At 35.6% G+C, this 16,795-nt stretch overlaps 1 protein-coding gene across 1 annotated transcript in view; it reads left to right on the top strand.

The window, feature by feature from the left end:
• IL17REL (interleukin 17 receptor E like) overlaps nt 1–16,424 on the top strand; it is a 43,081-nt gene extending 26,657 nt beyond the window's left edge. Inside the window, exons 5-17 of the mRNA XM_072359889.1 lie at nt 149–263; nt 1,850–1,894; nt 2,711–2,850; nt 2,995–3,066; nt 5,186–5,240; nt 5,455–5,618; nt 7,950–7,997; nt 8,653–8,710; nt 8,919–9,064; nt 11,276–11,335; nt 12,245–12,302; nt 14,460–14,514; nt 15,480–16,424. Of these exons, the coding sequence (XP_072215990.1) occupies nt 149–263; nt 1,850–1,894; nt 2,711–2,850; nt 2,995–3,066; nt 5,186–5,240; nt 5,455–5,618; nt 7,950–7,997; nt 8,653–8,710; nt 8,919–9,064; nt 11,276–11,335; nt 12,245–12,302; nt 14,460–14,514; nt 15,480–15,507 (1,044 nt within the window). The 3' untranslated portion in view covers nt 15,508–16,424. The remainder of the gene's footprint in view (nt 1–148; nt 264–1,849; nt 1,895–2,710; nt 2,851–2,994; nt 3,067–5,185; nt 5,241–5,454; nt 5,619–7,949; nt 7,998–8,652; nt 8,711–8,918; nt 9,065–11,275; nt 11,336–12,244; nt 12,303–14,459; nt 14,515–15,479) is intronic.
• The last annotated feature ends 371 nt before the right edge of the window (nt 16,425–16,795 follow it).

Raw genomic sequence — 16,795 nt, 5'->3', positions numbered from 1 at the left:
TAAAGCTACAGTATACTAACATGCTTAATGCTCCTTTCAAATATAAATCAATTTAAACCAAAATATTGCTTGCTTAACTCTCATAACCAGTGGTTTTTATGCATTCTGGAAGTCACACACAAACTTTATTTTGTAAATTTTTAAACAGGTGCAGGTTCAATTCAATTGCTTTGAAGTCAACGTAGCACAACACATCTATGTGACCATGAAAACAGTACCAAATTACTGTGAAGTTAAGATGAGTCAGGAATACTATGTTGAAGGTAGGAATACATCTTCAAACAAACATTTTCTCTAAAGACGTCTTTTCAAAGAGAAAAGCAAGACAAGACCAAACAAAACAAAGTCAAAAATTCCAAACAAAACCAAAAACCGAATGCAAAGGCAATTTATATTTTGGGATACACTGATCGAAATGATACTATTTTATGTGTGAAATAATCAGTATTATTCTACATTTTGGTGATTTACTTAGTGCATGTAAACGTCCTACTTGCCGAAAACAAAACAAAACAAGATCGAACAACACCAGATACCAGAGCTTGTATTTCAAAATATTTGGAAAACTACATTATGCATTTATCCCAGATTGCATTCCTGTGACTGGAATGTGATCGATCTCTGCCAGCAGGCTCAGTCCTACATGTTCTCTGTGCATAAGATGGAAATTATGCTGTTTTCTGTTAGGCCCCTGTTGGTTTCAGAGTTTTTGGAAAGTTTAATAAGAAAGCATAAAGAAATATCTCCTTTTCACTAGCTATCTGTTCTGTCACCTGATTCTATGAGTGAGATAAGATACCATTTGTCCTTGTTTTGGGTGTAAATTGCCCATCATACGCATACTGAAATAGATTCAGTACAAGTTGTCCAACCAGTGTGGCTGATGCAGGCAAGTGGTGGTGGAAAAAATGAACTGAGACCCCTTATTCAGCCCACTGCCTGTGCTTGTCCTGCCTTCCCATTGCCAGAGTCTGTGGGCTGCTGCTCTCACCTGTGGCCATTGGTGCGGTACCATCCCTTGCATACTGTATCAGACATGTCGTGGCTGCTCAGGTAAAGCTTTGTTCTACTTAAAAAGCACCTCATTTTCTTGCTAAAACCTCCCCTCCAATTTGCTACTGAAGGAGAAATGTACTTTGTGAATGAAGAGGGGAAAATGTAAGGCTTTATAGAGCCTAGTTTTAAGCCACTTCAGAGAAAAGAGCAAACAAACAAATGAAAACAAAGGAAAGTGTTTTCCTGTGGAAAATTGCAGTGTGAAGGCAATTAAAGCAAATACTGCTCTAATGCACATTTAAGCAAAATATTTTAAAATCAAGATTTATATTGTGAAGATACAAGTATTAGATATTAGTTCTGAAGATGCTGGTTGGCCTCTAGTTCTGGCAGGCTCCCTGGGAACTAAATGAAGGTAATTCTTTGCAAGTCTAGAGGAAAACCAAAATTGAAATAATGCAGTTGTTTACAGCAGAGGAATGAGTCTAGTAAACAAATGGAGTGAGTTTCAAGTAAAGGACAACTGAAATTGATATTACTTATATTATTATTAGCTACTGGGTGAAGAAGTGCACTGTTGTATCTTAGTTTGCCACCTTAAATGGCTGAAGAGGTTTAACAGTAGAAACCCCACACTGGTGAGATAGCTCCTTAATGCAAGTTAAGACACAGCCATTGTGTGTGGTACTTCCTCCACTTCCTTCACTATCTAGAAGTGGATCTAAACCTACCTTTAAAAGGGATGAATGAGATTGTTTTACTGTTGGGAAACTATTGGATAATTTGGAAGTCTTAGCTACATGCCTGTATAAATAAAGAAATACTGAAGAAAATTCTGGTCTCTATTTTGCAGACTGTAGAAACAGTGACGTGGGAAAGCATATTCCAGCTTGTTTGGGTGAGCTCATTTTCTGTATAACTAACTTGAAGTTGTGGGATATTCCTTGTGACCTCTACAGTGATATGTTTTCATAGCTGAATAAGCAGAAAAAAATTATTTACAACTGCTACATAAAATCATACATTGGGTATGTTGGAAAAATTCAGCATTTCTCCATATTGACTTGTAAATGCTAGATAGCAGATAAAGATATTGACAACCTATTCAATACTTCAACATTTGGAAGCAGGTTTGTGTCTTTTTCATGAACTTCAGATTACGAGTTTCATATTTTGTCTATAAACAGATCTCATGATTAGATTAAAGCGAATTGGCCAAACTGCTGTCCTGATCTTGAGATACCTGTGAATAAGAGTAATAAAGAAAAAGCTCTCGTATGTCATATTTGTCTAACATAGTTGCACATATTCTCAAAGAAATAAGATTTCAGCCTTAGGTTGATCAATTTTTGACGTAGCATTAGCGTGTATATTTCAGGTATTTGTGCGTGAACCACATAAGATTTCAAGTAATGAAGTAGAGGTTCAGTCTGTAGGTGTCTCGGCCTCTCATTATTGATATTGTTAATTAAAAATTAGTAATACTGAAATTCATTCTTTTGAAAGTTATTATACTTCATAAAATAAGATAACCTATAAGAATATCAGGATATGAAAAGAATGATTTCAAATATCCTAGGTAAGAAATCTTATTTTATCTCTATCAAGTTTTTAAATACATTCTGTATTTTTATAAAGCAACAATGAAATCAGAAATATACAAAGTAATAAAGAACTAGATATAATAACTCAATGTCTGAGTTTTCTTTTTCAGCTGGAAAGTTAGACTATAATGTAGACAGGACAAGAAAAATCATATCAGTGAATGTATCCAACTTTCTTCGAGATCAAGATTATTACATTCGTTTGTGTCACAAATGGTTTACCTGTGAAGATGTAGGACAATTTGCTGTGGTGAGTTAAGGCTTGAGGCATTGCTTTCTTGAGGTGTCTGGGAGAGAAATGCCAATTGAGATCATATTTATATGAAATTGTCTTCTTTGTCTTTAGTAACTTTATGAAATTGGCCTGGATTTGTGATCATCTTTTTTATTTCAGATAAAAGGGAAGGATTCTTTAAAATCAGTTTCTCTGAAGTACTCTCAGCTACTTCCTTGTCTTTGTATTGAGGTAACAGTTTGGATTTTATACATGCTTGTGTTTTTGATTAAATAAATTTTACTTGGGCATGTGCTAAAAAAGGTGGGAAAATCTGTAGGAAAAGGCTCTATGCATATTTTTATGATTAAAGCATGCTTGACCTTATGGTTATGAAAAAGTTGAAGAGATTTTTCTGAAAACACTAAAGGTGGAGATAAAAGGAAATTAATTTATAGCAGGCATTTGAGGTAGTTTCACATTCAGAGCTAAGAGGTGATTTGAGGAAGCTGGGGTAGATTTTGCTTTTTCTTGGAGGACTAAGTCAGCTGCTCCTGTTGAATGGTGCAGTGATAATAGGAAGGTTATTTGAGGATCACTCTTGGGTCTTATATAAATGTTTTCATCAGCCACAAGGGCACAAAAGGAAGGAACGTGCTAATGACATTTGCTAGTAATACAGTTGAGTAGTATAATCAAAATAGAAGAGAATCAGAATAATTTGAAGAGAATAGAGATCTTCATATATGAAATAACTAAATGAGGATAAAGTGTAATGGTGTGAAGTACAAGTTCATGCATTTGCCCTAATAAAAACACTTTTTATTGTAAAATACAAGTCCTTATTTGGAAATAACATGGGATAAAAAAGATCAGGGTATATTACTTCATCATAGAACAATTAAAGAAACATACTTACATGATGTAAATGTGAAAAAAGATCTAGGTGGCTAGATTATCACAAGTGAGCAGGGAAATATAGGTAAGACCTTCTATGAAATAATGTGGGCAATTGTTGCATTCATATTTAATAAACATTAATAAAATGAAAGATGTACATAAAAAATCTAGAATGGCTGGGGAGTAGAATGTCTGTTTTAGAAAGGAGATTCAAAGAACATGTTTTCTTTAGCCTGGTAAAACACGTGTAAAAAGAAACTATGTTTTTTAATTAAATACTCCTCAGAACAGTTTTTAATATGAACAGATTTTTTTAAGCTAAAGCCATTTTTGACATAGACATGAAGGATGATAAGCTCCATTCTTGTAATCACATTATCTACACTTTTAACTGATAATCTGACAAGCAAGAAGTAAAAAGTCACCAAACTAATTTAAAATGAACTTGATAAAATACAAAAGTACTAGTTTCACACTGAATACTGAGTAGTATTTTCCTTGTGGCTTAACATAATAAATGTAGATGTCCATATGTAAATACCTACCTTTTAATTAGATGTCCAAACCCTTTAGTCATTGATAATCTAATTAAAGTGGTTAGTGAAGCCTGTAAAGATACTCAGTGGACCAAATGTAATTGCTTATTTTTGAATGAACTACTAGCACTGCAAAAACTCCACTGCCTGCATTGACTGGACCTTCATGTGGCTACTGTAATATGAATTTGGGCAGTCTAGTTACATTCAGATGTGTACACTGTAGACACCTCATATCATATACCTTAATATATGATTAGACCAGGAGATCTCTTCCAAATCTAGTAATTTTTATTTATTTTTTTCTTTTAGTTTCACTCTGAAAGCTGGGAGGTCACTGGAAAATATTCCACTTAGCATATATACAGAGAAACCCACAATGTGATTGCTGAGCAAACAAATAAGAACTGTGAGCAATAAAAAAATATTTGCACATTAGTCTAAACAATTAGGTCATGCAAACATTTATGCATAGATTCCTGCAAGATTTGGTTTAATGTTATTCCTCAGACTTCAAGGCTGCATCCTTAGCCATAACAAAGATAATGAGATCTGCCATTATGGTTCTTAAATGTCTTTGTTACCCCTAGAATATAATGGCACTGTACACAATGAATATCAAGTTAGAAGTCTTTTTAAATAAAATATGGTCCAAATAGATGACACAGAAACAGTAGACATAGACATATAGGACTGGCTGGAAGGGATCACATCTTCAGCTCCAGGTTATGAGCTTCTAGCTAGGCTAGTTCATCATCCCCAGTCCTAAGAATGTTGAATAGATACCAGTGCAAAGCAACCTTTTACAGAAATGCTTCCCTAAATACCATAACATGTGCAGCTAGTGGGGAAGCTGGTGTTTCACATCCTTTCTGAAATGTTAAAAATTGTTGTATCTGAAGATCTCTAGTTAAACGGTAATTTTTCGGTTGTAGGGTTGGCTGGCAATTCCAGATGCCAGGAGGTTACAACTTTGTCCCTTTGAAAATGGCAAGTATTTTTTTATTACTCTTTTTCTGAGTGTTTTTTGTCTCAATTTGAAATTCATCTAAGGTGAAAACCATACATTGCAAAATTGCAAGAGAATTTTCATACTGGCTTGTTACATTGTGGTAGATTAAATAACTTCGGGTCTTAAGTATCTTTCCCTGACTAGATTTTTTTTGACATTTTTAATAATATTTCCACTTTTTTTGGTGCACAGATACAAAGACATTATGGGATAATATTGTTTATAACCCAGTGACGCAAACCCTAGCTTGGGAACCAGCCTGCCCTGTGCTTGTTGTTGTTAACCTGTGCAGATTAATGAACTCTAACGACCACTGTGAAGATATACAAGATTCTTTCAAACGTTTTCCTGAGAAGGTAAGATCCATACAGCTCTTCATTCAAGTAGTGAGATTGGCCATGACCAGAACAATACATAACGCGACGCTAGACTTTGGAATAAGAGCAGTTGCAAATTCCTCTTTTCTTCTCTGATACTTTAAACTATTCATAACCACAGTCTGTTCTTGTACACTAACCACATAATTTATTCTGAAAGTTCAATACTGGTTGACTCACTATTAAGAAATAAAACATGGACATGACTGTGAGGCTAGTAATGTTCACTAAATTCTTTGGGGTCGATAGATTCTGCTTTTCATTTATAGTAAAGGCATGATTCATATGTTCTGACTTTGCTGTCTAAAAATTATGTGTTTGAGCCTAAACTATTCATCTCAGATCCCTTCAAAGTAAGGAAATGAAGCAGACACATTCAGAGGACAACTCTTTTCATCTGACAATAGGTATTTAAGAAAGGTTGGAGGGATATGTCTCTGATGTTTCTCTTCACTATGACAAGAGCATATTATGACTGGATGTCATAATATCATAATCTGTATATTTAATGTTAGATATCTAAAATGGAAGTTAGATAAATCAAAATCTCTTTAGATCTTACTAGAGATGCAAAAGTACCTTGATGGTAGTTTTATACTCCATAATGTTCTCTTTGAAGTGCTGCCTCAAGCTGGATTCAATGCCTTGAAGTTGTGGGTGTTGAAATACTGTGTTCCTCAGTTCTTTCAGCACTTATATTCCTAATCTGAAAAGGATTTTTAATTCATGTGTCTTGAACTGCTACATATTTCAGTCTGAAGTATCACAGGACTGAATGCATTGGATTTATGAAATTGCATGGAATTTGAGCTTATGTTTTGAAAAGTAAATTTCAGACTTTATTGTGGAGAGAAGCCAGTAAAATCCATGTAATGTCTCAAAAGGTAAATAAAATCATATACAGATTCTTTGTTTTTGAAACATGATCAGACTGATTCTGATTACATGATGGCCAGGGGATTTAGGGTTAGAATGTCTTTTTTTTTTGTTAAGAAACTCCTGGCCAAGTGTTCAGTGATTGTTCAGATTCACGATTTTATGTGCTTCAACAAAGATTTGATGTTGCAAAAACACATAAGCTTAATTTTACATATGTGAGTGGGCCAGCTGGGATTCATCATCTGCTGACAACAAGCACAACTCAATGCTTGCAGGAAAGAAAAAAAAAAAACAAAGAAAAAAGAAAGGAATCTTAAAATGAGGAGTATCTAGTAATGGTCATATCTATTGCCCAAAACATTGTTCAAGGATGTTTTATTACAGACAATGAGTGTTTCCCTGTACTTACTCATTGCTTGTAATTGCTGAATTCATGGACGATTTTTTTTCTTATTATTTTTTCTTTTTTTCTTTTTTTCTTTTTAATTTTGCCAATTTAATTGTGAAAGGTATTGAATTTTGACCATTTCTCAAAGAACATCTTTATAGTATGATGGAGAGATTACTCAGATAATGCCAGCTTTTCCAGTAAGCACACATGGTGCCACACACTCTAATACGATGTACACGTACTGACTTAGACAATTCAACCCTTCCCTTTAATTAGGCTGTGTCTTTCTTTATCGAAGACAGTGATCTCTCCATCTCTGAACAGATAGTTTCCATGGCACTATTTTCTGCAACCTTACTGTAGATATGCTTAAGGATAATCACTGTGAGGTTATCAAAATGATACAAGAACGAGGTGTTACTTTGGTCATGATCGTATGTTTTGTGCACTGGATCCACTGTGCTCAGCTGCTTGAGCAATGATGTTTGTCTTAGTAAGCACACTTCCATGGGTAGCTGCTGTTTATATGAGATGAGGCTTTTTATAATGAACTTCGTAGGAAGGTGAACTCCTGTTAATCAAGAAAGAAACATTTGGTAGATCACTTAAGTGGGTTTCTCAAGTTCATACTATGTTTAAGTCTTTTCTTGAATAGGGATACTGAAAACAGAGAATTAACTGAAGGTAAAAGTGTTAATCCAACAACACTCTGGAGTGAATGTTTAAACAATCTGCAACAGTATTGATGAATAAGGGACTGGAAGAAGACTACTGTGTAATCAGAATTTTGTACACAAGTCACAACAAAATCAATTAATTAAACTCTAATGGGTTAGACTGACTGTAGAAATGCTACATGTCACAGATAAATATAAGCAAATTATTCAGGAATCCAAAATAGCAGTTGTTTCTATTTTTAATATTTCATGCCAGTAAGTAAACCAGTTCCTTTCTTTGTTATCAAACCAAGAACATCTGGGGTAATTAATTTTCTGAAACTAGTCAATGAACCAAGCTAATGCTCAGTACTCTCTTTCAAGCAGGTTAAGTATTCTCGTGTGGACACTCACCCAAGACTTTGCATGAAGGTAGTTTCTTTGTAAAAAACCTCTTTCCTGTCCTCTTTCTGAACTGCTATTATTATTCAGGATTTACATATGTGTATATATATTTATAGCTCTGATGAATGGGAAATAGAAATGAAGGAAATGTGAAAGATTAGATTAAAAGGAGGTTCTTTGAAAGTGCAGCAGCAATGATCTGACAAATTTCAGTTTGTGCCCAGATTTGTCCACTTAAGAAAAGCAGTGAAAGTGCTTTCAGTCATACATGCAAACACTAAAGCATATATTAAAATTAGTGTGGAAATTTTTCATACTAAATATTTGATAATAAAAGTGATTGATTGAAATGCTACATTTACTGGAGCACTGTTTATTATTGGTGAGGAAAAAATGCCACGTAAGATTAATGTTGGCACGTTATTATTTCATTGTAGACTACTTTTAAATCTACAGAACTACATGTTTCTGTAAAATTGAGCACGTGGGGATGTAATTTAAATCAAATGTTAGAAGATACCATAGAGCAGAAAAGTTGTGAATTCATCTTCCTTTTCTGGAATGCAGTGATTCTGTGTACTTGAATCTGTACCCACAGACTGAAACAAACAAACAAACAAACAAACAAAAAACAAAACAGTTTTCCTAACTGGAAATTAATTTCTAAATTCTCTGGTTTCAGTTTACAACCAAGCAAGGCTCTTGGGTTAAGTGTCCATTTGCTCATGGAGAATTTCCAGGTAAATGTATATTTTTAAAATTACGTAATATTAATTTGTGAATTGCTTTCTTCAGTAAGCAAGTTTTCTCTTTTCTTATGTATTCACATCATCGTAGCCTGTAAATTATAGCAAAGAGTTTTGACAGTTCGTTACTTCTATGTATAAACTTCCCAGTAGGTCCAGTGTTGATCAGTATGAAAAAGTAATTATTTTTCCCTATTGTTAGCTTGGAAGATGAGAACATCTGCAGCTGCAGATCGAATACAAGTTTTCTTCACATCCCAAACCAAAGCACACTTCTCAGTGCTGGTGTGTAACAGGACACAGCTGGCCTCATGTGAATCTGTTGGGTTGCGCCATTCAGTCTCTGTGGTTTGTATATCTTCAAATTCTGTAATACTTTTCACCAAATCTAACTGCTTTTGTTTATTATTTCATTTATTGCTATGCAGCTTGAAAGTGTTAATAAGCACATGCATGTACTTATTGGAACAATTGCTGGAACATTTTTAAAGCATGAAGTTCTAATTCTGATCTCACACTGATGGAAGATATAAATAAGGAGTCTGAGGTCAAATGAGTCATGTAGAAGGAAGTAACTAGTATTGAGCAGAACCTTAATATTTTTTTTTTTAACATCATTTTTGTGGCACAATATTTGTATTATGAGTATAGCAAATGTAACTGTTAGCTTTTCATACATGGGTCACTGATGTAACTGACCTCACAAGACTCACATCATTAAATTTAAGACTTTAGGCACAATTCCACAAAGGTCTTGAGCTACTCTTAATCTCGTGGTTGCCAAAAGAAATCCACTTCAGCACACACAAAAAGGAAAGTTTTCAGACTCTTCAGCTTTTTCAGACAGCTGACTGGGACTGCACAACAACTTCTGACTGTAAGCAACTTTCAGATACTTGAAGAGAGCAATAAGGTCTCCCCCCTCAGCCTCCTTTTCTCCAGACTAAACAGCCCCAGCTCCCTCAGCCTCTCCTCATAGGGCTGATTTTCCAAGCCCTTCACAAGCCTCATTGCCCTTCTCTGGACCTGCTCTCTATGTCCTTTTTGTACTGAGGTGCCCAAAACTGAACACAGTACTTGAGGTGAGACCTCACCAAGGAAGGAGACCCTACAACCTCTCTGGGCAGCCTGTTCCAGTGTTCTTTTATCCTCACTGTGAAGATTTTTCTCATATTTATGTGGTACCTCCTATGTTCCAGTTTGCACCCGTTGCCTCTTGTCCTGTTGTTGGATATCACTGAGAAGAGTAGAATTCTGTCCTTATGGAGCAAGATATGCAGGGAAATGCGTATTACTGGCAGAGATGGAGACTAGTGTAGAAGCAGTTGACAAGCAATATGTTCTGTGAGCACTTATTGGTGTAATTTCCCTTCAATTGGCTTATTTCAAATAAAATCTGCGGAATTTAGACTTTTGGTTTTAAATGCTCACTGTGTGAATTGCAAAGTGAGAAGGCTAATGGTACAGCACTGATAAGGCAGAGCAAAGTGTTGTGCAGGGTCTTTCATGAAGGGCACTGATATGTTTAGAAATGCTTTTTTTCTTCCTTCTGGTGAAAAGCTGTGATTTCCTTTGTGTACTGTGACACAGTGGGAGCCCTCATAAGTTACATGCAGTTCCCGTCTCACCACTGTGAGCAATATACACAAAATTTTCATAATGACTTAGCTCTGTGTTCCCAGAAACTGATGTTCTTTCTAGTAATCCCAGTTTGGTTGTGCTTGAGTAAGAACACATTCACCTAATTTACCCGAAATTATTTTAGGAGTTTGCCACACTAAAGAAAACAGTGTGGGATGCAAAGCTATTAGTGAACTAACTAAAATTATTTTGAGGACAAACTATAAACAATCAAATGTTAAGTGTCAGAACAGTTATTTAGGACAATTTTACCCTAAGGCTGAGCTCGTTCTTGGCATACAATATGATGGGAAACCCACAAGAACTGTGAAGAAAGGGTCATTCCTTCAACTCACGTACACCAGGGAAATGAAGTGAAGATACTTGGTACTAACATGGTGTCAGCAGCCTTGGTGGAGGGTGTCCTCCCTCATGGTACTTCACAAAGTACAGGAAGGAACACTGTCCTTTCTGTGCTGTCCAGACTGTGCTTGGCAAAACTACCCTGGCTGCTTATGGTCATTGAGAGCCAGAGATATCTCTGAACATATATAACCTTCCATGAGGAATGTGTACTTTTATATTTTTTTACTTTATATATTAATTTTCCAAAACAGTAAAACGGGAAAGAAAAAAGGTTAAAAAAAATAGGTGGTAAAACAGGAAAGAAAAAAGGTTAAAAAAAATAGGTGGAAAGACAATATTTTTTCATTGTTTCAGGATATGGAAAATAATAGTGTTTTCTTTCTTTCTTTCTTTCTTTCTTTCTTTCTTTCTTTCTTTCTTTCTTTCTTTCTTTCTTTCTTTCTTTCTTTCTTTCTTTCTTTCTTTCTTTCTTTCTTTCTTTCTTTCTTTCTTTCTTTCTTTCTCTCTCTCTCTTTCTCTCTTTCTCTCTTTCTCTCTTTCTCTCTTTCTTTCTCTCTTTCTTTTTTCTTTAAGGGAGATTCTGTGTCAATCACAATGTCACAGGAAATGTGCGGGTCAACAATTTGCATTCAGGTACGTATATTGATTTTGCCAGGTGTACAATAATACAGTCATAATAAAGAAAAAAAAGAACAAAAGAAAAAAACAAAAAACAAAAAAAAGGAAAAGAAGGAAACCATCAGGCCCCTCCCAACTTCCTCTTCCTAGCCAGATCTGATTGCTGTGCAAATGGAGCTGGCAGAGAGCATTATTTATAGCTTGAAGTGCTGCCACCGCCTCTTGTTGAGATGATATTAATTAACAGAGAAGTTGCTGTCAGCGATCCTGCTGCTTTGTAAGTGGCAGATAAAGGGATATCGACAGGAAACTGTTAATCCTGTCTCTGTATGTTCCTTTGTTTCTAATACAAGGTTAGTTAAGAGATCCAAGTAAATCATAGATGAATCTTTGAAATTTTGACAGCAGCTGAAAAAGGTTAGGCATATAGCTAACACCATAGTAAGTACATAGTATGCTAGAATTAGCGCTCCTGAAAGCACAGCAGAACCAAATCACTGACTGTTTTGCACGCTAATTCTGTAGCTGAACTTCATTAAGTCATCATTTATAGAAAATGAATATGAATCTGATTGTTTTTCTCCTGTCTGGAATTAAGAGTTCTCAACTTGGTTTTCCTTGAGTCTCTTGAGTTCTTGAGTTGATGTTTTCCTGCATAAATTGTCTGTTGTGTAAATAAGATAACATCTGTCAGAACATAACTCTTCAAACAAGAAAAAACTGATTGATTTGAACATTTAGAAGCCTAAAAATGATAGTGACTCACTGGACTGAAGTCTCCATGCACATTTTCTTTAAGAATAGAATAAAAATGTACTCAGTTGAGTAGACTAACAAAGCAGCATTTTATTATTGATGTCAACAGAATTGTTTAGTAACAGTACTGCTGAAAGGGGAATAAGACTCAGTTCTTTCTTTTACAAGGGCTGGAGGACAGACGTAGATTATTCAGTTCCACTGCAGATCTGTGATATCCACTGTGGTAAGTACTTACGGTGACAAAAGAAAAACCAGGTCTTGACTGAATGGAAAAGAGCATCTCAGGTGAAGGATGCCTTCATTGGGAAATGAAGATGGGGTTCATCTGACCGAATGTAGATGTCTACATGTGAGCTAAAGATGCTCAACTTCCTTTATAGACAATGGACTCCTACGTAAACCAGCTTTTAATTAGCTACTGTAAGGGCAACTTGTGTAGCTGTCTGTCTTCTCTGCTCCCTGGGTGAATTTACCAGCCTGTGCCAAGTGCTGCATGCCACACCTACATTTGCCTTGCTCTCGGTAGATGAAGTAACTAGTTTAAAAACAATCCTTGGCAAGTGGGCATGCACTTCTTCCATTGCAGTGATTGCAGCATAGCCCTACTGTTAATTCTCCACCTCTGCAAATGGAACAGCAGGAGTTTTCTCCACTGAAGAAGTACTGCAAGGATAGTATTATGAGTTCAAGTGCACTCACATTCACTCAAGAAGTCATAATATTCTGAAATCTCCAACCCCTGATGGTAAGGCACCGTAAAATCCAATGAATCTGAAGTAATTAAGCCTCCAGGGTTCATGGTGAAGAACACAGCCTTAGGTTTTGCACAAATCTAAAAAGGAGTTGAGCTGAGAGAAAGCTCAATCTGAGCATTGCAAGAAAAAGAACCACCCCAAATCCACACAAAGACTGTCCCTCCCAGTTCATTGTAAACATAGCAATTCCTACAAAAGATTTGCTCTGTGTGTAGTTAACTGTAGTTTCAGATTCAGAAGCCTGATAATTGACACTTGAATTTGCAATCCAGCTGCTGTTCTCTGTGCTGTAAACTGCTTGTTCAGTTTTCTTCTGTACTCACGATAAGTCCACTCAAGATGAATCAGTTAATTTTTTAATGTTGTGATTCATGTAATTGGGATGCATTCTCCTTATTCATAGTTTCCATTTAACAAATGTGAAGGATATGAAAAAAAAACATCAAAAATAATAGGTTTCAGGGATGACAGTCAGGGAATTCCTCCCTGCCTTCTAATAGGAGAAAATGGATCTATGTATTAAATGAAAATGGTGGAATACTGAAAACTGAATAAAGAGTTTTCTGGTCATGTTTGATTAAAATGTGGAATTTGTTGTCATAATTTCTGTTCTGATCAAGAATTTGTGGGGATTAATAATAATAAATAAATAAATAAATAGAGATAAATTGTGCATTTCCAGGACTTCCAAGCTTTAATATGTGAATGCTCCATTTGTTCTATGAAGCATAAATACAATATGATTCATAGCTTCTGCCAATTTTTGTATTTTGGGATAATGCTGTCCACATTTGCAAGTGGGTGATTCCACCTTTGCTGTCTTGCCATTAGGAGACTGCTGAAACTTCCCTCTGAGATAGCTGGTGCAAACTTTCTCAGTGGTGAGACTCTGAACTGCGTGGGTCCAACTCATTGATATAATCTTTGTGCTCTTACTGGCTCATCAGGAATCATCAACTGCCTGTTTTGTCATGTGTCAGATATTGAATGCAACAGCATTACTACTAAGAATTTTGAATTCTCAAGTGCTTATCAAAAGTTAAGACATCTTCTCAAGTAAGAGCTTTCCAAAATCAAGAGATAAAGAAAGTTCCTTAAAGACAGCCTCATCTAGGGTGGTAGTTCTTACAGTGGGGTGCCATTTGTCCTTGAACCCAGTATGTTAAGAGAAAGAAAGGCATATTAAATGTAGAATTTGTCCATAATTTGTGGCAACTGAATTCTACTAAGTATCAGATGATTGAGAAAAAATCTTACAAAAGTACAGTGAAAATATCTACTGTATACATCTTTGTGAAATAGGAACTTATATCATCACCACATTTTAGTAAAGATTCCATGCAGTGTCAGTGTGCCAAAAGAGCAGTGATAGTGTTGACATGCATTTTATTTCTCAAACACAAAACCCAAAGGCAAAACTTTCTTCCCTTTCCAGTTTTATTATTCCTTTGCCCACTTCCTTGGATTGCATTGGAAGCAAAGTATTCTAAAACATTATTTTGCCTATTTAAGACGAAACATATCTATTCCAAATGAAAAAATAACTGGAGGCAGTTAATGAGAAAGAAAAGTATGAGCTGTAATGAAATCAAATTGACACTTCACATTTTGACTTGCTTCTTCAGGTTTTCGTGGACAGACATATGGTAATGAAAACCCCGCAAAGGCCATGACACACAGGTATTCAACCATTCTCTTCAATGCATAGTTAACAAAATTTAAGAGTTGGCACAGTTAATTCTGAAAACGTCATTTTACTGTCTCTAAGGAATGGAAGAAGTATAAGAGTGCATTTTTTTTACTTGCTGACAGGAATAACAGGTTCCTATCTCTCCCCTTTCCTTGTCCCTGCTGTTGGCACCTCTTACTCCTTTGTTCTTGCTCTCATGCAGTCTGGCCTGAGAGATAGGTGCTAGAGGGACAAAAAGACAAAATGTGATAGATAACCAATGGAAGTGAGAAATTTGTGAAACAGCCATTCAACCTTCAAGAGCCCTGGAAAAAATCAGATTTACTGAGCATGGCTTTCACATTATTAGCACTTGTCTCCTGCTTATCCCCTGATACTTGCAGGGGGATCACAGCACCCTGTTCTCTGCTGTACTTGCTCAGCTGTTCCAGTCTTTTTTTTTTTTTTTTTTTTTTTCTTTCCCACATCCATTGCAAAATACTTATTCCTAGGCTGTAAAGAACTCAGTAATTAATGGAGTCAATGGATGTATGATTTGGTAAGACCCTGAGCTTCTCAAAAAGCTTTCTTTGAGGATGCCCTTTTGGAGGCAACCTGGAAAAATGGGAGCAACCTAGAACACAAGAAAGAGTAGAGATGTTACGAAAAGTTGTCATTCAAAGATGTTTAAAATACAGAGCCTTGCCAAAGTTAGCCAAATCATGTGGTTGAAAAGCTGCTGCCATCTTTGATTTGGGGTTGTCTTTGCTTTTTGCCTTGCTAGATGGCACCACTAAGAACAAAGTATCTTGTCTTTGTGCATTTGTTGAAAATCACTGTGTGGTTTGGGCAGTCAAGTCCTCAAGCTATAGGTAAATCATTACAGTTATTGCTAACTCCAACTATGTAAGAATGCAACCAACTCTTTCTCAATGCAAAGAAAAAAATTATCTTTCCTTTTCTCTTTCTCCCCTAGAATGAAGAGTGTGCATTCCTTGCATTGAATTTAACAACACATTTTCAATCTCCTTAGCAGCTTATCAACATCAAGTTGCATTTTGGTATAACTTGCAAAGTGGCATTTCACATCATAATAAATTCTTCTAATTCTGTGGGATTATTCTTATGGGTGGAGAATTTAGCAAGTTAGACCTACATTAATGTCCAAAAGAGGCTGAATTATGATTCCTCATTTCACAGTATTTCAAAACAAAGCACATCTTACATCATGTAGTTAGAGAATCAGGTTCACATTTTCCTTCTAAAGTAATATTTTATATATAATGTGCTTTAAATGAATAATTTCACAGTACCTATAGAACAAGAATTTCAGATGTGCTTATTTGTAACTCTTCTTTTTAAACCATAAGAAAAAGTTTTTGGGAAATGAAGAAAGGAGGTTTTCTCATCTTTTTACAATATCCTTCTTTGTTTTCTGATGCCATTCTGATGACCTCATTGTGACAGATCATATTCCTTAAATATAACTAGTAACTGATTTCTGTGTTTACATTTGCATTTGACTGGGAGATAACTCCTATTTATCAAAGGAGGTCTTTGGTTTGATAGTTACTTAAAACCGTCACATGAAAATCCAGCCTGGAAAGAAACAGTTAGGTGGAAATAACTGAAGTTTTTTGTTTGTTTGTTTATTTGTTTTCATTATATCAGTATTTATACAAAACATTTGAGAACAATACTACACTTTGTACTGATTATAAAACATTTGGCCTATGTTTCGAGGAACACTCCTGTCAAACATCCTTACTTCCTGTTGTGTAAAAAGGAAATAAAGTCACTTAAAAGATTATTAATAACAAATCCTAAAACCATGTAGAATTGCTCATGTGAGATCAAAAAGATGGGAGGGGAGTGAGGGTGTGGAACAAGAAGTTGATCAATAAAAAATATTTTCTGTCTGAATGTGTTTGGTTTTTTTTTTTTTTTTTGTTTTTGTTTTTCTCACGATGCTCAGAGAATTTACAGAGTACAAATAAGGTATAAGAGTCATATCTGCTATGCTGAAACAAGGTTTTTGATGGGCTCTCAAGAGGACAAACACTACCTGGCTCCTTTGATATTAAAACTCTACTGCGTAGAGCAAACATCTACTAGATAGATTCCTATTCTGTGCAATGCTACAGCTCCAAAAGCAGACGTGGGAAGGCAGCCTTTGAGCAGCGTTTATTTACTTGTTTTGACTGTGAAATAGAAGCGCTGATCTATTCAAACATCTGCTTTTCCTTTAATGCCCTACAGACTGCAGCCAGAAACAATGTGTTCAACTGAGGG

The sequence above is a fragment of the Excalfactoria chinensis genome, chromosome 1, assembly GCF_039878825.1.
Source record: "Excalfactoria chinensis isolate bCotChi1 chromosome 1, bCotChi1.hap2, whole genome shotgun sequence".
Classification (NCBI taxonomy): domain Eukaryota; kingdom Metazoa; phylum Chordata; class Aves; order Galliformes; family Phasianidae; genus Excalfactoria; species Excalfactoria chinensis.
The sequence above is the reverse complement of the archived record's forward strand: the minus strand, read 5'-3'. Positions and strand labels throughout refer to the sequence as shown.